A 25,377-nucleotide genomic window follows, 5' to 3' on the forward strand; every position below is an offset into this window, starting at 1 on the left:
CTTTTCGCAGTCAGATCTAAGCTTTGTTTGATTTATAGCTGAACTTTATCTGTTACTTCCTTCCCCTCAGTCTGTGTCATAAATCACATTCCCCAATGAGTTGCACCCCTCCCAAGCCTGCTGCAGTAATCTGAGACCCAACTTTAGCCGAAAGTATGCGTGGAATGCTCTCCCTCGCCTTCTCTCACTATGGCAATGTTGACACCCTGGTTTAATGGCATCTCAACAGCTGCTTCTTCAAAAACTGGGGAGCTGTTGGAAATGGCAACGGGGAGATTTAATGAAGGGATGTGGTCCTTACCGGAAAACCCTGGGTGAGGGTTTGCAAGGTTGTGGCCAGAGAGGTCAACGAAGGAATGATGGACAGGCTGCACAAACTGTGGCTGCTGGGCAGCAATATGGCTGGCGTGTTCCATGACATTAGCGGTGTGGATGACATTCACCTGGCAAATACAAGATTAGAGAAAGGGGAACACAAGAGTTTTAGGAAATCAGCCGCAGAAACCCGGTGTATGCCTGTTTGTGTGTGTGCCTTGTTGACTAGTCTATACTTCCCGACCTGAGGGTCCTCTTCCCCAAATTCCCCCATCTGCAGGACGATTGTTCTTTTCTTCTGGCAGCTCTGCGCATGCGCACACTGGGAACAGGTTCCAGCTGTTCCTCTGCCTCACTGCTGTCGAGCTCTGTAGGCACGTGATCACTGCAAAACGGCCTTGGCCCCATCTCTGCCTCCGACGCAAAGACCACCTCAGAGCCTTCCCCAGCCGCCAGGACCCTCCCCAACCTCCTCACTGTCCCACTATGCTGCCAGATCCACTGGCTGCTGACGGGCCACAACAGCCCCCGTCTTATACCCAGGGCACTCGAGGGTGGTCATTTTAAACGCCTCCTTCACAGGATTAACTGATGGTTTCTCCTCTTGCGTTCATCTCCTGTACTCTTTCCATTAATGACAAATCTACTTCTGTCCCATCGATAGAAGGTCACAATACATCCAACGAGGATTCCCAAACCCAAAAGTCCTATCGGAAGAGGAAACTCCTTCACTTACTTCCACCTTAAATTCATTGCTAACGTAGCGTCCGTTGAGCTCCGAGCACACCAGCTTGAACTTCCGGTCAAAGAGCGAGACGGCGTACCAGTTACGGTATCGGATCAAGTGCAAAACTTCCTCGTAGCTGGCCATAGTGTCCACCCCTGGGGAGAACAGACACGGGTCAGCTAAAAAAAATCAATGCTGGTTAGGAGGCCATGTTTTGTCAAAACCCGGTTGTGGCAGATTGCAAGCCATGATTTAGGACGTAGAAGAGGGATGGCGAGCCTTTTTGACACCTGAGTGCCCAAACCGGAACGCATGCGTGTGCGCCGGAGCCCCGGAAATTCGAAGACCAGCTGATAGGTGCACCTGCGCGCGTCAGCCAGCTGGTTCTTCTGGTTTCTGGCCAGCTGGCCTTTGCGCACGCCGGAGCACGGGAAACCCGAAGATCAGGTGGCCGTTGCATGCAGGCACACTGGCCAGATGGTCTTTGGGTTTTCAGGGCTACAGAAACCAGAAGAGCAGCTGGCAACGGCACGTGTGTCCACACAGAGGGCTCTGTGTGCCACCTCTGGCACATGCGCCGTAGGCTCCCCATCACGGAGCTAGAATGTCCTGCAAAGATAGCTGTGGCTTAAGCAACGTGTAAACCTTCTCCAAGGCTTGAAGGGAGAGGGGGAGCCGTACCAGTAAGGATGAGGCCGAGGCTTGAGCTGCTCATTTCCATTCCTTTCTGTTGCAGCCGTACCAGATCGACCTCCAGACTCTCTTGGTCCCTGTTCAGTTCCTCCCCCAAGACCGAGACCTCACAGGTATCCAAATTATGCATGATTTCTTCGGACACCAAGGATTCTTGGACTGGAAAGGAGAAGGAAGGGGAAAAATGATCAGGAAGGAGGAAATAAGAAATGGCTTTTAGGTTTCCACCAGTGGTGGGATTCAAATTTTTTTTTTTTTACTACCCGTTCTGTGGGCGTGGCAGGGGAAGGATACCAGAGGTGGTATTTACCGGTTGTTCGAGCTACCATATTTTCCAGAGTATGAGACGCACCAAGGTTTTGAAGAGGCAATTTTTAAAAAAAAAAGTTTTTGCACTCTGAAGACCTCCCGAAAACAGCCTGTTTTTTGTGAAAATGGGCCCATTTTTTGTCAAAAAAAATTGTATGAATAGCCTTTAAGAGGCTTACAGAGTGCTCCTAAGGGCTTGGGGGGGGGGGGGCAAAATTCAGCAAAAAACGGCCTGTTTTTCACTCATTTCTGCCTTCCCCAGCCCCCAGGAGCTCTCTGTAAACCTCCATATGGCTCTGCATGGCCATTTTGGTGAAGGGGGTGGGGTTTCAGGAGGCCAAAAATGCTGTATTCAGTGTATAAGACGCACCCAGATTTTCAGCCTCTTTTTTGAGGGGGAAAAGGTGCGTCTTATACTCTGAAAAATACGGTACTCAAAATTTCCACTACCGGTTCACCAGAACCCATCCTAACCAGCTGAATACCAGCTGATCATCAAGTTGTTTCCCCGACTGGAATCTTTACCCTATAAAATCTGGGCTGCATGCGATGGTTGCTGGATGTTTTTCTCTGTTCATCGATCTTGTCCCGACTGCCAAATACGCAACATTTTTAAATATTCATTTGTAACCCGCCTTTATTGCTTGGACAAATTAGGTAGCAAACTTATCCAACACATGTTCCTCTTCCTATTTTCTTCCACCATAACCCCCCTGTGAGATGGGCTGGGTTGAGAGAGAGAAGGACTAGCCCAAAGTCACTCAAGTTGGCTTTCATGGCTAAAGCAGGACCTGAACTCAAGAGTTTCCCGCTTTCTAGTCTGGTGCTTTGACCACCAGATCTTTCTTTCCTTTCTTTTTACCCTTCCTTTCCCTTTCTTCCCTTTCCTTCCTTTCTTTTTCTCTTTCTTTCTTTTTCTTCCCTTCCTTTCCCTTTCTTTTTTCTTCCCTTCCTTCTTTCTTTTCTATTTCTTTCTTTCTTTTCTTTCTTTCTTTCTTCCCCTTCCTTCCTTTCTTTTTCTCTTTCTTTTTCTTTCTTCTCTTCCTTTCCCTTCCTTTCTTTTTCTTCCCTTCCTTTCCCTTTCTTTTTTTCTTCCCTTCCTTCTTTCTTTTCTCTTTTTTTCCTTCCTTCCCCTTTCCTTTCATTTTCTTTCTTTTTTTCTTCCCATCCCTTCCTTCTTTGTTCTTTTCTCTTTCTTTCTTTCCTTCCTTTCTCTTTCCCTTCCTTCCTTCCTCTCTCTCTCTCTCTCCCCCCTTCCCTTCCTCTATTTCATTAACCGCCCATCTCCCTCAAACATTGCTGAATCTGACCCTGCATCCACTCACCCCTGATTTTCAGGGCAGAATAAAAAGAGACACCCCCAAAAATAAAGCTCAGCCAAAAACATTCCCAAAATTAACTTCCACTTCCATTTTTATGGAGAAGATGCCGCTTTGCTCCGTTCGGGAGAAAAGTGGTTGCTTGAGAATAGAACAGAGCTCCGGGCAGCCTTTCCCTTCCTCTTCCGTCCCTGTGTCTCACCTGTAGGGTCCTCCTCCCCCTCTCCCTCGGGCTCCACCTCCCGTGTGATGGTGCTGATGATCCGAAGCTCAGGGAAGAGGGACACGCCCTCAGGGCTCTCAAACTCCGAAGCCGAACGGGCAAAGTGGTTGATGCCGCTCAGGCTGATTTTGGGCTCCTCGGGTTGCAAGACCATGATGTAACCCTCCACGAGCGGAATGGCAATGCAGGCTTCGTTGTCGGCACACCTGGGGAGGTAAGGCGTGGTTGGCCATCAGCAGGGTGATGGGTTTCCATGAGAGAGTACAGGCAGACCTTGGGTCTCTCTAACACTAGACCAGTGTTTCTCAACCTTGGTAACTTTAATTTAGTATCCTATGACTATCACTGAATGTTGTATCTTACGATGTTTGATGGACATATTTTATGATTATGATTGATCACTTGTTGCATGTATGTACACGGAGAGCTTGTGTACTGGCGACAATTTCCTTGTGTGTGTCCACTTCGCCAATAAAGAATTCTATTTAATTCTATTCCATTCTATTCCATTCCATTTTTTTTATTCTTAATCCTATTCCTATTCTATTCTTTTCTATTCTATTCCATTTTTCTATTATTCTTATTCCTATTCTATTCTATTCCATTCCATTTTTTCTATTCTTATTCCTTTTCTATTCTATTTTTTTCTTTTCTATTCTATTCTTTCTATTCTATTCCATTTTTTTCTTTTCTTTTCTATTCTATTATTCTATTCCATTTTTCTATTCTATTCCATTCCATTTTTCTATTCTTATTCCTATTCTATTCTATTCCTGTTTCTGTTTTCTGTTCTAATCTATTCTGTTGTTCTGTTCTACTATATATTACTGTTCTGTTCTAATTCTAATTCTTATTACATTCCTATTTCTATGAGCCACAGTGTCGCAATGGTTAGAGTGCAGTACTGCAGGCTACTTCTGCTGCTTGCAGGCTGCCTGACATTTGACAGTTCGAATCTCACCAGGCTCAAGGTTGACTCAGCCTTCCATCCTTCCAAGATGAGTAAAATGGGGACCCAAATTGTTGAGGGGCAATAGGCTGACTCTATAAACCACTTAGAGAGGGCTGTAAAGCACTGTAGTGTGGTATATAAGTTCTATTGCTATTCTATTCTGCATTCTATTCTATTTTCTACCATACCCTAAACCTCCAGTCAGATTCTTCTCAAATCTTAAAAGCCCCACTCTAAAAGGCTAGAACGAAGCCACAAAGCAAACGTCGTGACCCAGAATAACCGAACCCCCCCCTGAGTCAAACTCCTGGTTGCGTCTCTTCTTCTCCACCCGCCGCAAGGACTCACTTCACCGTGCTTGTGATTTTGATCCGCCGGATGCCGGGGGTGGGGAACTGGCGGGAGTTCACGTACGAGATGCGTTGCATGGTTTTGTCGAACCTCTCGAGGTCGTCCCCTTCCAAGCTCAAGGCTGACTGGCTGGGATTCATGTGGATCTGAAATGAGGGCAAGAGAAGTCGTAGGTTGCGAGAAAGGTAGCCCATCAAGGAAGAAAAGCTTTCTGGTCAATCAAGCCACCCGGAGTGTAATAATCCTGTATGTAATAAAACATTATTATTACATTAGACATTATTGTCTAATGTAATAATAATGTAAATAATAGGTAGAATAATGGAAGATGAAAAAGCCTGCTGGAATTTGTCTGTTCTTCTCTTAGATCAAGGGTGTTAACACTCAAGGCCTGGGCTCCAGATCCGGCCCATGATGTGGTTAGATCTAGCCCACGAGGCTGCCTTGAAAAGAGCCAAGGACCGGTTCTCGGCGCCTCAGCCCTGGCCCAGGTTGGCTGGACACCGTTCTAAAACTTGGTGGCCATCTGTCAGTCCTCAGATGGAGTCAAGAGCCCCTAGGTTTGGAGGTGGCTGATGGGGAAGAGGAGGAACAGCTGGGTCTAGTGCCTGACATGCGGATGCGCAGAAGGCAGAGGAGAGGGGAGTTGTGGAAACCTATGGGCTGGTCCTTGGGACGGAAGAGCCACCGTTGCTAGCAAAGCCCCACCCTAGCTCTGCGGATGCCCAGAAGGCAGAGGAGAGGAGAGCAGTGGAAATCTATGAGCTGGTCCTTGGGACGGAAGAGCCACCGCTGCTAGCGAAGCCCCACCCTAGCTCTGCGGATGCCCAGAAGGCAGAGGAGAGGAGAGCAGTGGAAATCTATGGGCTGGTCCTTGGGATGGAAGAGCCTCCGCTGCTAGCGAAGCGCCACCCGAGATCTGCGGTTGCACAGAAGGCAGAGGAGAGGAGAGCAGTGGAAATCTATGGGCTGGTCCTTGGGACGAAAGAGCCATCACTGCTAGTGAAGCCCCACCCGAGCTCTGTGGTTGCACAGAAGGCAGAGGAGAGAAGAGCAATGGAAATCTATGGGCTGGTCCTTGGGACGGAAGAGCCACCGCTGCTAGCGAAGCCCCACCATAGCTCTGGGGATAAAAAGCAGGAGGCGGTGATGAATAGATGTGGCAGACAACTATTCATCTTCCAGCCGGCGGGACCGCCAGCATTCCTAATAAAGGAATCTTTTGAATTCACATCAGGAGGTTTGTTCTGTTTGGGGAGCTGGGTCAGGACAGTACCTTGAGGCCCTTTGCAGTGCCGTCCGTGGTGGGCAGGTCCAGGCCTTCCTTGCAGGTATACAGACAATCAATCACTTTCTTGCTTTCCAGTTTGCCCGAGCGGATGGTCAAGCCGGCCAGGTTGCCGCGGAAGAACTGAGCCATCCGCTGGTCGCCACCTTGAGGAAGGAATGGAAAAGCAACCGTATTTAGTCCCGGCACTCGGCGGCCTCTCTGGCCCGGTTCCACTCGCACACTGTGCTCGGCTTTGCTTTCCGACGGCATGCAGTTAGTGAGTTGCCCGTTCCGGAGGTCGACTCGCAGTTATGCTCAAGCGTGATGGGGGAGGGAACGGAAAATAAAACGGATGCTCGTTTCATGCAGCAAGGGGCAGGGATGGGATGAGCGAGCTTTGTTGAGGAATCAAGGGGACTTTAAAAGGACACCTGTCCGGCGGCCTTTATTTTAAGACAGCTTGTGTAAAACAGGTGACTGCAACCAGTGGAAAGGGAGGCCTTCCCCACTCCCAAGAATCACAGGTCCAGGATGAAGACTGCAGTGAAAGCCAGGATGGGGGGCGGGGGGGGGGAGAGACCTGATGTGGACTGCTACATTTCCATGCTGTAATCAATTCTGGAAATCCAGTCCTTGCAAGGGTTTCACTGAACTATTCCTGGAAGTCATATAAATCACTCTAGACCAGCATTTCTCAACTGTAGCCACTTTAAGAGGTGTGGACTCCCAGAATTCCCCTTAGCCAGCTAAGTTCCCAAGGTTGAAAAACTGAAGCCTAGTAAAACCTATCAAAATTGGAACTCTTCCTGTTCTAGTAGTTCTCTATAATCCCCATTGATAAAAATCCACACGTAAAGGAAATACTTTTTGAAACAAATACTTTTGTATGCAAACACCATGTTTCCCTGAAAACAAGACAGGGTCTTATTTTCTCCCCCCCCCCCAAAAAAAAATAAGCACTTGGCCTTATTTTCAGGGAGGTCTTATTATTTTTGAGGTGCAGGAGGCGGTGAGCATGGTCACCTCATGGCTGCTGCTGTGTTGCAGTATTTTCGGAGAGAGCTTTATTTTCAGGGGAGGGCTTATTTCAGCACAAGCGCTCAAAAGCCCGATTGGGCTTATTATCCGGGGAGGTCTTATTTTCGGGGAAACTGGGCATATGTAGCTTTCACTGAAATCCCATCTTCTCCGCAAGTTTAATCTAGCCTTTAGATATAATTGCAGGAAAGCCATCCTTTTCCTTTGGCTTCCAGGGTCTCTGTTTTAAGTTGATGATAATCATAATAATACTAAAAAGATGCCTCGGTGCTGGATATTTGGCAAGAGGCAATTTTAAATTAAAGCCAGAATGATTCAGTGGCCTCCAACAGGGAGGTTCAAGGCCGCCAAGTCATATCCTCCAAAACTAGACAGGTGATTCAGCAGGTTAGCGTGGCCATCTGCTCATCAGCCTGCGATGCACTAAGAGGAGCCAAACAAAATTGGACGTGAGCCATTCTCTGACTCACCACTAATCCTCACCAGCCTGGCCCTGTAAAATCCTATTTGAAGCGGTTTGCTTGAATTGACGGGAATGGGTTCATGAGAAAGGCCAAAAGGTGAGGTTTGCCTCCGATTTGAAGGTGGGGGAAAACATTTTCCGTTTTGTGCACACCTCTGCAATTTTATCCTGTTCTCTCTTCTCTTTATGGATGGGTTAGATCAGTGATTCCCAACCTTTTTTATTTTGGGGGGGGCATGCCCCACCTAAGCATCTCTAAAATCCCGATGCCCCTTCCTGTGACCTAATTCTTACTTTACTCAAAACGTGAACTACTCACGGGGAGCAAATCTAAAAGGCTATTAACTTGGTTTAAACAAGGTTCAAATTGCCCCCATTACAAATCAAATTGCCTCCCTGTGGGGCATGAGCCCCACGCTGGGCACCTCTGGGTGAGATCCTGCTTTTTCTCAAAGGGATCTTCCTTAGGATCTGCCTTTCCTAGGCTTTCTCCAAGAATCAGCCTGTGACAGAGACCGAGATGGGCCAGCGACTTTCCATGGCTGAAGATGCCCCTCTGGACAGGAAATGAATTACAGAGGCATTGCTTTGGGTTGGCTGCTTGATTCCAAGGAAGCGAACAACGGGCCAATGAGAAGTCACTGTCCATGATAGGTCCCACCCTGCAGTAGCCAACACCCACTTGGGAGATTTCTCAAACTAGTTTGTCAGAGCCCTGGCGATGCAGTGGTTAGAATGCGGTATTGCAGGCTGACTCTGCCCACTGCCAGGAGTTTGATCCTAACCAGCTCGAGCTTTGACTCAGCCTTCCATCCTTCTGAGGTCGTTAAAACGAGGACCCAGATTGTTGAGGGCAATAAGCTGACTCTGTAAGCCGCTTAGAGAGGGCTGAAAAGCACTGTGAAGTGGTATTTAAGTCTATTGCTAGTTCATTTCAAGGCCACCTTCATGGCTTATGGACTCGCATATGAACGTGTGATGGGGGAGTTATTGCTAAAAAAAAGGTGAGGGGAGGAGAAACCAAAGAGGAAGTGAATATATAGATATATAGATATATATTAAAAAAGTGCAATGAAAAAAACAAAACACAAGCTCGGCAACGTGATTATGTATCCCTTCAATGGCCGTAGTAATGCAATGCTGGCCCGACATGCTATGTGTGATGAAGCCACAGCTTGCCTTGGACATGAAAGCATTAAAAAGAGAAAAATTAAGACTGCCAGCAACCTGTAGGATTCTCGGTCGCTTGGTCGGTGTCATTCTCATTTCCCGAATATTCTGCGGAGAGGAGAAGCAAGAAAACAGGGAGAAGAAACAACAGGAATGGAGGGATTAGGTAGGGCCTGGATATTATAACCTGTCGCAGTTCAGACCTGGATGGGTCACTGTTGTGGCCCAGCAGGAGCCGTTGGAGCTGCCGATGGACTCCGATAGCGAGGACCCCTATGAGTCTGCTATGGAAGATGTGGAGGACCCTGGGCAGGGTTCAGACTCAGAGCAGGGACCAGAGAGGCTGGTTGGCCACCAGGCGCCTGAGGCATGGAGCAGTGGGGAAGATCAAAGGGAGTTTGTCCCTGATGCCAGGCAACGTAGGGCGGAGAAACGGAGGCAGCAGTTACAGAGACAGACTCATAAGAGATAATCAAGCCCAGATGGTTGTGGCTTGGCCCCTCCCAAGAGAGTATATAAGAAGAGACTTTGGGAGGAGTCCTTTTGCAGGACACAACCGTTTGTAATAATCTGGAGAACTCCTTGTCTGATCTGCCTTGTGTTCCCGTGTCTGTTGGAGTCTGGGTTGCTGCCAACGTCTTACCAGTGAGTCGTGTCTAGGCTTTCAGCCAACAGGATTATAATTGCTGTGAATAAAGAGTGGCAAACAGCTAAGCCTGTGTCTGTGTTCATTACCGAACAGAGGGGGGCCAGAACAGTCACCCACCTGGAATTCCAGTTTGTTAAGAATAAAGTAGCAGGATGCAGAAGAAGGGCCTTCACTGTGGGGGCTCCCTCCCTCTGGAACATCGTCCCTGCAGAAATTAAACTGGCCGCCACTTTGGCAGTCTTTCTGAAGGCTCAAAAGATTTGGTTCTGCTGCCTTGGGGAAGCCTGAGTGGGATGGAGCCCATCAAATGGATTATTAAACTGTGTGCTGTCCCAATGGGTGGGAAGCCATTTATAAAATTTATTTGTTTTTTTTTCAATATTGTATTTTTTTTTATTGGTTACAAGCTGCCAAGAGTTGCTGTGAGCGAGTAGGGGACTATATCTGTTCTGACCTAGGCTTCCCCCAAACCACAAAGCAGACTCCTTGTCCCGACAAAAAAAACCCTTTTTATTCATTTCCTGTGAATTCTGCCCATTCACATCCAGCAAAGTCTTTCAAGGGTGAATTTACAGGCACAGACCTTATCTGGCTTGGAGAGCTGCCAGGCCGATTATCTGCAGAACTTGGCAAGGAATCTCAGAGTAACGAACCAGTGAAGTGAACTAATTGTCTCCTGCAAACTCCACTCCCCTTTCGCTCCTCTCTTATTCCCTTGGGAGGGGCCATTCACCATCCACCTGTGGCCTCACTCAAAAGCCGAACCTTGTTCCTTAGCTGTTCCCTTTATCTGGCCACTCTGCGCATGCACACATCGGGAACAGGCTCCAGCTATTCATCTGTCCCACTGATTTCCGACTCCAAAGGCAGCTGATAACTGGCATACGGCTCTGGCCCCCTCTCTGCCTCCGACACAGAGCCCTCGTCTGAGCATTCCCCAGACTCCAGGACTGGCCCATGTTCCTCCCCAACCTCCTCACTGTCTGAATCTGCTGCCAGCTCTGCTGGCCGCTGGCAGGCCACAACAATATCAATTTTCTAAATATGTAAAATAAAAATAGCCAAGCAAAGTTTCCAAGGCCTTTGTGGGGTGACTCCCCATCTCCTGATCTAATTCCCTGAAGGAGAAGCCAAAAAGCATCTAAACCCAAGGATGAATTTGGAGCCGTTTTACCTCTGTGGCGTTGCAGGAAGAGAGAAAGGGGATGTCTTTCTCCGGCTGCTTTCCTCCTTTCCTGCTAAAGTTCGACTGAGCGCTAAACCTAATCCCACTATTGATTTATACAATTCAATTACGGTCATCAAATTCCTGTGTGAGCTTCTGGTGGCACCTCGCACACAAGAGCAATAGAAAGGGAAGGATTATGGAAAAGGAAAAGTCATTTCCCCCACTAACCTGATTGTCCTTAAAGAGTTGTGTCATTAGGGGATTTTATTTTTATTTTATTTTTTAAAAAAGGAAGAATTACAGTGCAAAAATGTTGGTGCAGTGCTTGCCTTCTTAAGACTAATCCAAGCATCCATTTTCTAAGGATGCCGATGAGACACAAAGCCTTCAGGCACCTTTGAGGTTATGACTCAGGCTGATGCAGTTCCCGAGGGGAAGGGCTGTTTTAACCTGTTTTAACCTGCTTTGAATGTTAGTTAAACCATTGGGTTGCTGCATTTTTACGGCCCCCCTGTATCAAAATCGCCATCATCATATCCAGCCGCTCAGTGAATTATTATCCTGGCAAACTTCCCAATCAACCCCCCTATCGCAGGAAAGGCAGAACCAGAGAGAGAACATTCTCACGAGATTTTCTGGTTTTATATGTTCCTGACCCAGTTCAAGTTCTTCATTCCACGTTTTTCTTCATCGATGTTCTGACCCAGGCTTCCTTAACAAGGACGAGGCAGAGTCTGGGTCCCGGGAAAACCTCTTTTATTTACAGGATTATGAATTCCTTTCATTCACAGTCAGCAAGGCTAGGCAAACAGTCTTTCAGAGGAATATTTATCAACACGAACCTTATCTCGCTTGGATATCTGCCAGATAACTAGTTTCCAAAGGCAGGGCAAGGCAAAACTTGGCACAGAGTCTCTCATAGTCACAAACAGAACTTTCCACCCTTGAAACGACTGAAGGCACAAATTGCTTCCTGCAAAAGCCCCCTCCCCATTCGCTCCTCTTTTGTTTCCTATGGAAGGGGTCAATCACTCCCAAGGTGTGGCTTTACTCCCAAGTCGACCCTGCTTTCTTAGTTGTTCTTGTCTTGTCTGGCAGCTCTGCGCATGCGCACATTGGGAACAGGCTCCAGCTGTTCCTCTGCTTCGCTGCTGTCTAGCTCCGGCTGATGCAGAGCCCTCGTCTGAGCTTTCTTCAGCCCCCAGGACTGGCCCATGTTCCTCCCCAACCTCCTCACTGTTCGACTCTGCTACCAGCTCTGCTGGCCGCTGGCGGCCATAAGAACTAACAGCTCTCAAGATGACAACAAATTAAGTGTTTCTTAAGGCATTAAGAATTATTAAGGCTACTATCTGAGCTGGAGAGAACCAGGAAAAAGAGCTATTGTGTGATCTGATGTCTTATTATATCCGAGCTACTCTTTCGAATGTCTTTGCTTCAACCAGCCCCATTGCTCCTACCACGGAGTGCTGGGTGGATGAGTTGAAGGTCATTTAATCCCCAAAGGGGAGCCCGGCCCACAAAAAAGTCATCAAGACAAAATCTAGGTTGTCACTTACCTTGCCAGCAAGCTCCGACTACTAGCTGCGATTCTATCTTGGAGGGATGGAGCGGATAATCTTCGGTCACCGGGAAGGGATCGAAGGAAACGCCGTCGACGTAGAGCGTGGCTGCTGGAAACTCTACATTGAGGATGTAGTGGTGCCATTCCTGATCGCAAACCTGGAAGGGGAGCCAAGCGTTTAAAAAGACTAGAGGGAAGCAAACCTACATTTCATTATTCCCAAAGGATGGGACTCCTTCCTAGCTTTACCTGGGAAAGATTCATAGCTGTCGTGGCTGATTGGCTGTGCTCGCAGCCAGACAATAGCAACCAGGGAGGGATATGACTGGAATGTATAGGTGGCTGGGAAGGAATGGAGGAATTCATGTGAACCGTCAGTAGATGGGGAGAATCTCAACACCTCAAGGTCGACCGATAAGAACCTTCTGATCTGAGCAGACTGTTTCCCAAAACAAAGGGATTGAGCTGGATTGGTGGACAATGGACAGTGGGTGGTCCAGGTGGGGGAAAAGGAGGATTTCAATTATGCAGTTTTCCCAGGAAATCTTCAGAACTGGCTTTGCTACTTCTGTGCCTGTATGGCTCTATCAGTAAAGTTATACTCCTACAGGACAAAAAACCTGTATGGGGTTACCCTTTGCTGGAGGTGATCAAGGGAAGGCAGGACAGTTATCTGTGAGGAAGATTTTAATGAGGTTGTACTCTGGATCTGATGGGTCAGGCAGGATCATAATCGAATGCAAACAGATAGCAATTCAAGATCATACGCCTCCAGGTAGGATGGGTCTTGAATCCTTGATGGCGGGCAATCAATTTCTAGATCGGGGGTTGGCAACCTTAAACACTCAGAGCCATTTGGGTCCATTTCCCACGGAAAAGAAAACACCGGGAGCCACAAAACCTACCGGGGCCCGAAAAGCTCAATTTGCATGACGGTGAGTGTTGCACATTGGCGGCTGTGACACATATTTTGAGCGACAGGGAGCCGCAGCAGAGGGATGAAAGAGCCACATGAAGCTCCAGAGCTGCGGGTTGCCGACCCCTGCTGTAGATAACCCAAGGAGCCTAACTTACAGCCCCCCTTTAGGCCACCCATTTTGCAAATCTGAAGTTTCTAACCAGGAAAGAGCTGTGTTTCCATGCGGGGGAAGCTAACCAAGGGTGGCTAGAAGTATTTTTGCGCCCACCTGGTTCAGCCTCCAGTGGAATTCGGCCGGCTTGTAACTCTGCCCCTCGGAGGGATCCTGGCGGAAGAGGAAGACCAACCGGCAGTTGTGCACGTAGAGGGAGTAACGGTGACGGCTCATGTCTACAGAGGAAGAACAGAATTAGCGCTTCATCTCACACATCCAGCGTGATGTGCGTTTGATACTCTTGGCAAGTCATAGGGTCTTTCCCAGTGCTGGTCACTACAAATTGCCATTATCCACAACCCCTGGCTGGGGTTGGGGGAAGAGCACAACATCTGGAATAGGCCCAGTTTTCAGCTAATAACAGGAGAACTTTTCCTCCAGCTCAGCGGGAACCAGGCCAACTCGAGTTGTGAGCCAATAAACCGCAGCTAAGTATCACAGCATGCAAGCCCAGACCATTCTTTTTTTCCGACACCCAGAAACAAGGACTTAACACGTTATCTCCAGACTCATAATTGGCCTACTAATGTCCAACAAACGTTCACCGTGGGATGCGGAAGGCTGGGAGGCCTCCAGGAAGAAAGGAAAGTTTTAAGAGCCAGAAGTCAACATGCATGGTGGGAATACACAGCTCCACTGAAGAATTTCTCTGCAGCGAGTCCTTTGTGGAACTCTAAGCAAGCCAGCATATGTTTCTAATAATTTTCCGTTTCCAAGCTCCCCTTTCTAAAGTAATTATTCCCAGCATCCCAAATATCCCCTCGTTAAATGGCAGGAAACACTTGATATGGTGTGAAAGGAAGCTTACAATTCCCTTCTCCAGAGCAGCTTCCCTGGATTTGGGAGGGACGTACGGAATAAACGCAGCCTACATTGTCACTGCCAACACAAGGGCGTCTAGTCAAGGCGATGGTTTTCCCAGTTGCAATGGATGGCTGTGAAGGTTGGACCATAAGGAAGGCTGAGCGCCAAAGAATGGAGACCTTTGAACTCTGGTGCTGGAGAAGAAGACTCCTGTGAGTCCCTTGGACTGCAAGGCTATCCAACTGGTCAGTCCTAGAGATCATCAACCCTGACTGCTCTTTAGAAGATCAGATCCTGAAGAGGAAACTCAAAGACTTTGGCCACCTAATGAGAAGGAAGAAAGGCTCCCTGGAGAAGAGCCTGATGCTGGGGAAGATGGAGGGCAAAAGAAGAAGGGGATGATGGAGAAGGAGGTGGCTGGATGGAGTCACTGGAGCAGTCGGCGTGAGCTTCAATGGACTCCAGAGGATAGTAGAGGACAGGAAGGCCTGGAGGAACATTGTCCATGGGGTCATGATGGGTCAGACACGACTTTGCAACTAACCACAACATTGTCACTATTTCCTGATCCTTCCCTAATTAAATCCACTTTGGAGCCAACTAAAAAGAGAGAGAGAGAGAGAGAGAGGGAGAGTGACATAAAGGCAACTCTTCCTTCCCTGCAACTCAAAAAGCAAAAAGAATCTCGCAGTGACTTAACAAGGAACGTGGGCTTGACCGGATCCCACATGTCAGTCAGACATTGATGAAAACAGTAGGTAAACCTCAGTGGTCAATGTTTTTGCTTGCTTGAGAGCAAACCTTTTATTTTAGCTGGGGGAAAAACTGGAGCCTTTTCAAGTGACTAAAGCATCTCCTTTTCTTTGCTTTCTTGCAAAACCCAATTCCTCCTGGAATCAAGCCCGCGTTAGAAACAACCACTTGAAGTGCCCAGACGTTGAACCTGTTTAGAGAGACATAGGTGGCAGGGAACAGGGGACGACGAGCAAAGGGTCTTCTCTTGGGAGGAGGGAAGGCGGGGGGGGGGGGAATCAGATCTGCTCTGTTGTGTTTCCAAATATACAGATTGTGACGTCTGCTAGGGAGAAAAAAGAGGCAGCAAGGGCTTCTGGCTCTAAGAAAGGTGGGAGCTCCAGATCACAACGAGCACAAAACTCAAAGACAGACTGAAACCCCACACACCCACAGCAGGGTTACTATGGAGAAACCTGTTGTGGCTCAGGTCAGCGGACCTGATGGCAGATACAGACGATGAGGAGGTTGGGGAGGAACTTGGGCCAGTGCTGGAGCCTGGGGAAGGCTCTGAAGGATGTTCACGTGTCGGACAGAGAGAAAGAGTCAGGGCCGTCCGACATTTCTCAGCTCTTAGAGAGGCAGCTGCCTTTGGAGACTGAAATGAGTGAGGAGGAAGGGGCTTGTTCCAGATGCGCGTATGCGCAGATAGGAGAGGTGAACAACGGAGGACAGGGAGTCGACTCGGGAAGCAAAGCAAACGTGGATGCTGAATGGCCCCTCCCTGGCTGGGGAATAAATAGAAGGAAAGGAGAGTGGTGGTCGTAGGAGACAACAGTTCGTATTTCTGAAGATTTTGCTCATTGTGTTTCGTGCCACAATGACTGCTTGCCTGAACTTAATTTGCAGCCTTTTGGCTGGGAGTTCCCCATGATATTTTAGTCTAATACTCTCCAACTGATGTTGGTACGGTCTTTTGTGATGTCGCAACAATTCTATCCCGAGGTTGACAAGGCCACAGGTGCATGACATCACAAGCTGAACAGGTGCCGTCCCCCCTTTTTTTTTCACCTGTCTTGTCTGAATTGCAGAGGATGGTCTCCTTCTCCTTGGCCCCAGGGCCATGCCTCATCCAGACGGAAATCACAAAAGGCTCTTTCATACTGATGGTGACCACGCTATCCGGCACCTTCACAGCTTGAGTGCCGTTAAACTCGAAGACCTGGTCGCTCTCGTGGCCGTTGTCGGTCGGGAGGTTGATGGTCCAGTTGGCGGTGTTGCTTGGAGTCGGGAGCAGCTCGGCAGTTTCAGAGGAAGCGCCTGTTAAGACCAGGATGAAGAAGTATAAAAAAGGGAAGGCTGGAAAGAAGCAGATCTGCTATTGGGTCACTCCTTCTGGCAGGGAAAATACTCATTTTGGTTCTCATTTTTCAGTTCTTTCCCCCCCCCCCCCCCCCCGCTGCAGAGAGGAAAGCTTTAGCTCAGGGGTGTCAAGCTCAAGGCCCGCGGGGCGCTTAGATCTGGCCCACGGGTCGCCCTGGAAACAGCGAAGGACTGGCCCGTGGTGCCTCCGCCAGCAAAAGCAGAGCTCCGGAGGGCCGCACACAGCCCTACCGAGCTCCGTTTTCGCTGGCAGAGGATTGTATGAGGCTGTCACAGCCGAAAATGAAGCTTGGGAGTCCGTTTTCTCTGGCAGAGCATGAGTGATGTGGAGCTGGCCATGCCCACTCTGTCTCCCCCCTCCCCAAGGTCAAACACAACCCTGATGCGGCCCTCAATAAAATCGAGTTTGACACTCCTTTTTTAGATCTTACCTGGCATCTTTGTTTATGTGGTCTGGAGGACGTTAGGAAAAAGGCCTCTGTGCCCCTTTTCAACATCCATTCTGCAGCCGAGAGATGCTCACCTAGCCTGACCCACCCACCCAAGAGAAGCCTGGAATCTTTCGGCTTACCGCAGAGCCTGTGAAGCGACTTCTCCGAGTAGGTGTCTCGGTCGCAGCCTTTCCCAATGTGGTTGGTCTCCAACTCGACTGTGGCTTGGACGGACGTGATGGGCTCGTCGCAGGTCTCCAGATGGATGTTGGGGAAGAGGGAAAGGGCCCCGGTCCCAGGTTCGTATTCCATTCTTTTGCTCCAGCCTGAAACCATTAACAGAGGAGACGTTTGCAGCCAGCAGTTTTTGGTGCCTGAAGCAAGCAAGCGAGGGGCTGGAGAGGGGGGGGGGAGTGGGCTCTAGACTAACCTTGCCAGCCTGGTTTGCAGGTGGGTTTAATGCTGATCTTCACCAGCACGTCCTCGGCAGCCCTCTTCTTCCCACAGTCGTAGGCCGTGACGGTGAGCTTGTACTGGTGCTCCTTGCTGAAGCTCAGCTTCTCAGTGTTCTTGATGTAACCTGGCAAAAGCAGGAGGGCAGTTTTCAAAAACGGAGAGGGTCTTGCCGTAGTGAATTAAGAGGTCACAAATAAAAAATACCGCATTAGATTGATAGAACTTTGTAGAAGTGGCTTGTTTAAACTATCAGAAAAAAGGAAAAAGTTGTGATTTGAGGGGAATGCCTTATTTTACTGTAACAGAGAGACTTGGAAGTCAACACTTTCTTTCTTTCTTTCTTTCTTTCTTTCTTTCTTTCTTTCCTTCCTTCCTTCCTTCCTTTCTATCTTTTCTCACTTCTCTTTTCCCTTTCCCTCCTCACTGCTTTCCTATTTACTCTCTATTTTCTATTACTTTATCGCCAGGGGTGAAATCTATTTACCTTTGCTACCGGTTCACAAATGTAATCTACGAGCCACCTCCGCGCATGCGCAGGACCTTCTGCGCATGGGCAGAGTATCAGAAATGGACGCGATGACGTCCGGGTAGGTGGCCGGAGCCAGCTACCAAGTGCATCTGCAAAGGTAAGTAGAACAGCGGGGGTGGGGGGGGAGAAATCCACTGTGCCACGCTATTTAGTTAATATAAATCATGGGTCACAGCTGATCGTCGGAAATACCAGTCTGGTCGAACCAGTAGCATTTTTTTTAACTAGGGGTTTGGCCAAACCAGTAGCATTTCACCCGTTTATAACTTCTTGTTATATTTAAAAAATGGTATTAAATGTTATTTTTTTAAAAAATGAGGTCCCAAATAAAAATGGCTGGCACCCCTATGATGAGAGAAGGGGAATTATGATGATCCCTCCCCCAAGGTGATGGATTTGAGGTCCTACCTTATACTGTGGCCTGTCAATTTCTCCTGGGCAAGCCCATCCCTCTGTCAATGGGGCCTTTGGGCCACTTAAAACAGAGATCTGGGCCACTTCAAAGGGATTTGGGGCCACTATCCGGAAAGGCCCTCCATGACAAGCCGGCCACTGGCCTTACCGTCTTTGTCGATTGCGAAGGGAACCTCTGGAGTGACAATCTCATAACTGCAGATCTGGCTGAACTGCGGAGAACAGTCGGCATCCACTGCTTCCACCTTTAGGATGTTGTCGGACCGCTTCCCCTCGATTGCCGTCGCTTTGTAGGATTTCTCCTTAAAGACGGGCGCGTACTCATTCACATCGTTCACCTGGATGTGCACGGTGGCTCTGGGGAACAGAGGGGGGAAGGGGGTGGCTCTTTTATAAATAGGGAAATTCTGCACCGGGGACACACAGACGGAAGTGTTAGCAGGGCCTGGGAATTAAGAGAAAAGGTCAGCCACTGAACCGATAGTCTTGAGACAACAACTCCCATCATTTAGGCTCAGTTTCCTGTTGGTCTTCCATCCACTGACTCCACGGAGTTAACTCTGCTTTATATCTGGGTAATAGGCCAAAGGGAGTAACTTCTGGGTACCACCGGATGTTAGGATGAAGAAAAACAAGGTAAGATAGCAATAGCCCTTAGACTCATATATTGCTTTACAGGGCTTCACTGTCCTATCTAAGCAGTTTACAGAGTCAGCATATTGCCCCCAACAATTTTGGGTCCTCATTTTACTGACCTCGGAAGGACGGAAGGCTGAGTCAACCTTCCGGTCAGGATTGAACTCCTGGCAGTCAGCAGAAGTAGCCTGTAGGGCTGCACTTTAACCACTGCGCCACCATGGCGCAGCTCCCTTGGAATCTAACTTGCCTTAATAAAGTGAAGACTGGGGGAGCTTGAGACCCAGCAGATGTGTTCTCGATTGTGTCCACTTTGACATGCATGGACTTCAACTCCCAGAATTCCCCAGGCACCATGGGGCCAATGGGGAAGGAGGCTGGCTAGTGCTTCATCGCCATATACAAATCTGCGCTCAGCTTCTCATCATGTTGCAGTGACAGCTGTGAATGTTTTAGGTTTTTCAACTATGAGCAGCAGGCCTCACGAAGCCATCAATTATGGCAGTTAAAGGAAGAAAAGATGGAGGCTCCAGACAGTTTTATTACACACACACACACACCACTCAATTTGCAGGCCAATTGTTTAATTTCTCCTGGGCAATAGTTTTAAAAGGTCAAAGCAGGGGAGTGGGAGGGAGCTATAACAACCCACTACCTTAAGAGTCACACACAGTATTCCAAGTGTGGCCTCACCAAGACATTATAATACCGCTTTATAAGGCCTTGGTAAGGGCACACTTGGAATATGGCATCCGGTTTTGGTCGCCACGATGTAGAAAAGATGTGGAGACTCTAGAAAGAGTGCAGAGAAGAGCAACCAACAGGATTAGGGGCCTGGAGGGTAAAACATATGAAGAACGGTTGTAGGAACTGGGTATGTCTAGTTTAATGAAAAGAAGGATTAGGGGAGACATGATAGCAGTCTTCCAATATCTCAGGGGCTGCCCCAAAGAAGAGGGAGTCAAACTATTCTGCAAAGCCCCTGAGTGTAGAACAAGAAGCAATGGGTGGAAACTAATCAAGAAGAGAAGCAACTGAGAACTGAGGAGAAATTTCCTGAGAGTGAGAACAATTCATCAGTGGCACAACTTGCCTCCAGAAGTTGTGAATGCTCCAACACTGGAAGTCTTTAAGAAGATGTTGGATAGCCATTTGTCTGAAGTGGTGTAGGGTTTCCTACCTAGGCAGGGGATTGGACTAGAAGACCTCCAAGGTCCCTTCCAACTCTGTTATTTTATTCTAACTCGGCTCTCCTATTAGAGGAAAATCAGATCAGAGATATTAAGAATAAAAATACAATGACAGGGACGATAGGCATGTTAGTGCACTTATGCACGCCCCTACTACTGTGAAAATGTAATTTTTTTTGGGGGGGGGGAGTCAGGATATACTTTCATCAGGGTATCCTGAACTCTAGCTGCAGATATGCTTTGCATTCTGCCCTTTCAGCAGACTGAGCAGCCTTCAAAAAAAAAAAAACCCCACCTCATCACATCTTTCAGATATTTGAACCTTTCCGAGAAAGACGCCTGGATCAGCTTTTCTGATCTACGGAAAAGACTTGGGATGTGTTAAGATCGCTGTGGATCAGCAAAAGCCAAAGGGATGCATGTTGGAGGAGGAACTGTGCCATAAAGCATAATGCAGACAATGTTTTTTCCCCCACTACAGTATTGGTGGGGACACACACAGACAAACAGACAGACAGACAGACAGACGTAGAGACACAAAGAGAGACACTGAGAGACAGAGACAGACAGAGACAGACAGACACAGGGAGAGAGAGAAAGAGAAAAAGACACAGAGAGAGACAGAGACAGATACAAAGAGAAAGAGAAAGACAGAGAGACACACACACACGCACAGAGTAAGCGAGAGAGAGACAGACAGACAGACAGACAGAGGGAGATAGAGAAAGAGAGTCAGACAGAGACAGAGAGACACACACACAGACACTGAGCGAGAGAGAGAGAGAGAGAGACAGAGAGAGAGACAGAGAGAGAACTAACCACAGGCATTATATCTTTATTGTCCCAAAAGAGAGGTGGAAAATACTCTTAAAGGTTAATGTGAATTTTTTTAAAAAGAAGATTGCTTCTGTCCCATAAATCCTGCAAGAGAAACAACCTGCACATCTGCCAGAGCCGTTGACATCCATCAGCCACTGGGGGGTGGGGGGATGGTGCAAGTATTCCCTTTGTTTTTACAAACCATGACCTCAAAAGCTTCTCTCTCCCAGTTTGTTTTTCTCAAAAGTGGGTTTTCTGAGCCTTTCTGATTTGGAACCCATGTGCCAAGACGCAACGGTGGCACACTCTCTTCCATCCTCTAGTTCAGTGTTTTTCAACCTTTTTTGTGCAAAGGCACACTTTTTTCATGAAAAAAATCACGAGGCACACCACCATTAGAAAATGTTAAAAAAATTTAACTCTGTGCCTATATTGACTATATATAAAGTAATTCTCCCACGGCACACCTTACACTATGTCACGGCACACTAGTGTGCCACGGCACAGTGGTTGAAAAACACTGCTCTAGTTTAATCAAAAGAAAGACTAGGGCAGACATGATATCAGTCTTCTCATATCTCAAGGGCTGCCCCAAGAAGAGGGAGTCAAACTATTCTCCAAAGCACCTGAGGGCAGGAGAAGCAGCAATGGGTGGAAACTAATCCAGGAGAGAAGCAACCTAGAACTAAGGAGAAATTTCCTGACCGTGAGAACAATTAACCAGTGGAACGACTTGCCTCCAGAAGTTGTGAATGCTCCAACACCAGGAGTTTTTAAGATGATGTTGGAGAGACATTTGTCTGAAGTGGCATAGGGTTCCCTGCTTAAGCAGGGGGTTGGACTAGAAGACCTCCAAGGTCCCTTCCAACTCTTCAATTTTTTCTTTCTCTTCCTCTCTCTCATTGTATTCTATTCTATTTTCTATTCTATTCTATTTTCTATTCTATTCTATTCTATTCTATTTTCTATTCTATTCTATATTCTACTCTATTCTATTTTCTATTCTATTCAATTATATTATATTCTATACTATTTTCTATTCTATTCTATTGCTGTGGATTTTGGGCAGGGACCCACATGTGTCTCACGTGTGTGTGTGTGTGTGTGTGTGTATTTAGTGTCACAACCCCTGGTATGCCCAAATATGGGAGGAAGTCTACTGCTTCCTTTCTCTGTCTATCGGCTCGTCACAAGAGACCATCCAGACAGAAACCCAATATTTTTACTGTTGCCTTTGTTACATTTGTGTTGTATTTGTGCTGATAAATAAATAAAGGGAGACTAGTATAGATCTATTTCAAGCTATTTAGCTCTCATCAGCTAGCCATACCCTTACTGGGATTCGAACCTGGGCTGTATTACATATTAGGCAGATGTGTTAACCACTAAGCCACAAGGTTCTCCTCCTTTATCAGCTGAGCCAGGGAAACACTAAATACATATCTATTTCCCTGGCTCAGCTGATAAAGGAGGAGAACCTTGTGGCTTAGTGGTTAACACATCTGCCTAATATGTAATATAGCCCAGGTTCGAATCCCAGTAGCTGATGAGAGCTAAATAGCTTGAAATAGATCTATACTAGTCTCCCTTTATTTATTTACCAGCACGCACGCACACACACACACACACACACACACACACACCATTTAGAAAAAGCGAAGGGTGTTTCTGATGAGAGCTTCCTTTCTTCCCACCCACCCATCACTTACTTGTGGGACTTCTTCATATTGGCTCTATCCGGTCCAGTTCCACAATCGTAGGCCTGGATGGTGAAGGTATATTCCTTCTGCAGTTCGCAGTCCAGTTTTTCTTTGGATCGGATGGTCCCCTCCCCAGTGGATTTATCCGCCACCACCGCTTCAAAAGGGACATTTTGGCCGTGAATTTTAAATCCACAAATTTCACCTACGAGGGAAAGGCAAAGGCAGCTCGGATGAGTACCATTCAGAAGGGGGGGGGGGAGCCAGGAGAAAGGAAGAGGGATCTCAAAAACAGGGGGGGGGATGCGTGCACGAGGAAGTACACACACATACACACACGCAAGCAAGCGTGTGGGTTTGGAAACACGTATGTCTCAACCGTTTTAATAGCAGCCAGGGGGAGGTTTTGTGAGCCGACAAAGCGAAAGGAACTTGTGTTGGGGAGTTCCAGGGACTTTTAGTTTGTTTGATTTTTTTTTTTTTAAAAAGAAAAGAACAAAAACAGGCAGACATCTGGATTTCCAAGCAATTAAATTGCCTTTGCATTCATTCATGCGGGAGGAACGTCGAAAAAGAGAAGAGAGGCATTTCACAGGAATACTTGAGAAACTCGAGTGAATACGACAGCAGAGAGCATCAATTGGTCAAGCCGCTGGGAATAAAGGCTGGCGGGGCGGGGAGGGGGGGGCGCTCCCCTCATGTTTTTTGACCAGAGCAGTTAAAAAACACTCCAGTTATCCAAGTCAAGGAAGGGAAGGTGGGGGAGTGAGGGCGAGGGAAAGGTGGAGGGGAAGAGCACTGTCATTCACAAAAATTCTTGATTCAAGGGGGAGAGGAGAAGGGGGAGGAAAGTCTTCCTGTGCAATGATTATTTTTAGAAAGAAAGAAAGAAAGAAAGAAAGAAAGAAAAGCAGAAGGAGGGGGAGGGGGACCCAAATGAATGACCCAGAGGAGAAAGGTAGAAATACCAATTTCTCAGGCATCCATTTCAATAGTTCTAGGTAGCAATGCTGTCCCTTCTAATGCTTTTTTCATTGTTTTTTGCCTGGATCTTAGCTGGCCGACTGGAAAATCCACCAGGACAGAGACTGGGGCTCTGGAGGGGGGGGAGGAGCACACAGTCAAGGCATCCGCACACATTCTGCAAAACCAGCATGCCGTGTGAACCCAACTGGCTCCAGGAAACTAGTGTTTGCAGACCGATGCGTTGAGCAAAACCCAACCAACTTCAGTTTGGGTCTTCTTGGTAGGGTTTCTCTAACTGCAGGTAGTCCTCCACTTACAACGGTTCGTTTAGGGGCGGTTGAAAGTTACAACGGAGCTGGACAAAGCATCTTAGGTCCGTTATTCGCACTGATGAGTTGTTTTTTTTGGTGGTATCTCCACGATCAAAATTCAGATGCTCGGCATCCGGTTCATACTTATGACCATTGCACTGTCCCACGGTCATATGATCATTTTTTTTGCAACTTTCTGACAATGGGAAAGCCAGAGTCATTTAACAACAGAGTTAATAGCAATCCCCCAAAATAAGACGGTCTTATTTTATTTTGACCCCCGAAATAAGCACTTGGCCTTATTTTTGGGAAGGTCTTATTATTTTTGAGGTGCGGGAGGCGGCGAGCGTGGTCACCTCATGGCTGCTGCTGTGTTGCAATATTTTCAGGGAGGGCTTATTTTTTGGGGGGGAGGCTTATTTTAGCGCATCCGCTCAAAAGCCCGATTGGGCTTATTATCTGGGGAGGGCTTATTTATGGGGAAACAGGGGAGCAATATTACTTAGACTTATATACCACTTCACAGTGCTTTTACAGCTCTCTCTAAGAGATTTACAGAGTCAGCCTCTTGTCCCCAACAATCTGGGTCATTTTATCCACCTGAGAAAGACAGAAGGCTGAGTCAACCATGAGCCTGATGAGATTCGAACTGCCGAACTGCAGGCAGCTGGCAGGCTGCATTCTGATCGCTGTGCCAACTTAAGAACTGCAGTGATTCACTTAACAGCAGTGGTAAGGAAAGTGGTAAAATGGGGAGAAACTCACGTCACAAACATTTCACTTACAACATAAATTTGGGGCTCCACTATGGTTAAGTCGAGGGCTACCTGTATTCCCCAGGTCCCAGGGGAAGGATGATCCAGGAACTAACTCATCCTGAATCAAAACGTCCATCTCCGCAGCTCAAAGTCAATGGGATTGAGCCGACAGATTCTCTGCAAGGACACTGTCCCACACTCGGCTGATTTTGCGGCTGACCGACTCAGCAACAGAGAGGCAAGGCTGTGCTCCGGAGAGAACCCGGAGGGTGGAATTCACCAGCGAGGGAGAAGGCGGGGGCGGAATTACAAAGCTAGGATTTTTAAAATGCCACACGGCCCCGGAGTTCTCCCTTTCCTAATTGCAGTCAGGATGACTGCACTGGTAGTTCAGTGCAGGTTTTTTTTAACCCAGGCACGCCATCTCCTCAACTCAAGCGGAAATCATATATCGTATTTTTCCGAGTATAAGACACACCAAGATTTTGAAGAGGTACATTTTTTTAAAAAACGTTTTTTGCACTCTGCAGACCTCTCAAACCCTCTGCACGCCTCATTTTTTGTTAAAAACGGGGCATGCAGAGAGTTTGAGGGGCCTGCAAAGTGCTCCTGGGTGCAACAACGAGCAAAAAAGGCCCATTTTTTGCCCCCCCCCCAAAGTCTATGCATAGCCTTTAGGAGGCTTGTAGAGTGCTCCAGGGGGGGGGGGCAAAAACAAGCAAAAAATGGCCTGTTTTTTTGCTCGTTTTTGCCCTCCCCAACCCCCAGGAGCACTTGCATGTCTCCGAAACCCTCTGCACATCCATTTTTGTGAAGGGGCGGGGTTTCAGGAGGCCAAAAATGCTGCATTCAGTGTATCAGATACACCCAGATTTTCACCCTCCTTTTTTTGGGGGGGGGGGGG

General features: G+C 47.7%; 1 protein-coding gene across 1 annotated transcript in view; it reads right to left on the reverse strand.

Annotated features, from left to right (window-relative positions):
- The window catches only part of CLSTN1 (calsyntenin 1), a 59,210-nt gene that overhangs the window by 6,247 nt on the left and 27,586 nt on the right, over positions 1-25,377 (reverse strand). The window contains exons 5-18 of the mRNA XM_032232200.1: positions 22,448-22,643; positions 18,242-18,450; positions 17,125-17,274; positions 16,835-17,020; positions 15,952-16,200; positions 13,399-13,520; positions 12,207-12,369; positions 8,888-8,938; positions 6,166-6,323; positions 4,887-5,035; positions 3,566-3,792; positions 1,724-1,894; positions 1,052-1,197; positions 302-443 (exon numbers count right to left, since the gene is read on the reverse strand). Coding sequence (XP_032088091.1) covers positions 302-443; positions 1,052-1,197; positions 1,724-1,894; positions 3,566-3,792; positions 4,887-5,035; positions 6,166-6,323; positions 8,888-8,938; positions 12,207-12,369; positions 13,399-13,520; positions 15,952-16,200; positions 16,835-17,020; positions 17,125-17,274; positions 18,242-18,450; positions 22,448-22,643 — 2,319 coding nt within the window. The remainder of the gene's footprint in view (positions 1-301; positions 444-1,051; positions 1,198-1,723; positions 1,895-3,565; positions 3,793-4,886; positions 5,036-6,165; positions 6,324-8,887; positions 8,939-12,206; positions 12,370-13,398; positions 13,521-15,951; positions 16,201-16,834; positions 17,021-17,124; positions 17,275-18,241; positions 18,451-22,447; positions 22,644-25,377) is intronic.

This window comes from Thamnophis elegans, chromosome 15 (assembly GCF_009769535.1).
Source record: "Thamnophis elegans isolate rThaEle1 chromosome 15, rThaEle1.pri, whole genome shotgun sequence".
Lineage (NCBI taxonomy): Eukaryota > Metazoa > Chordata > Lepidosauria > Squamata > Colubridae > Thamnophis > Thamnophis elegans.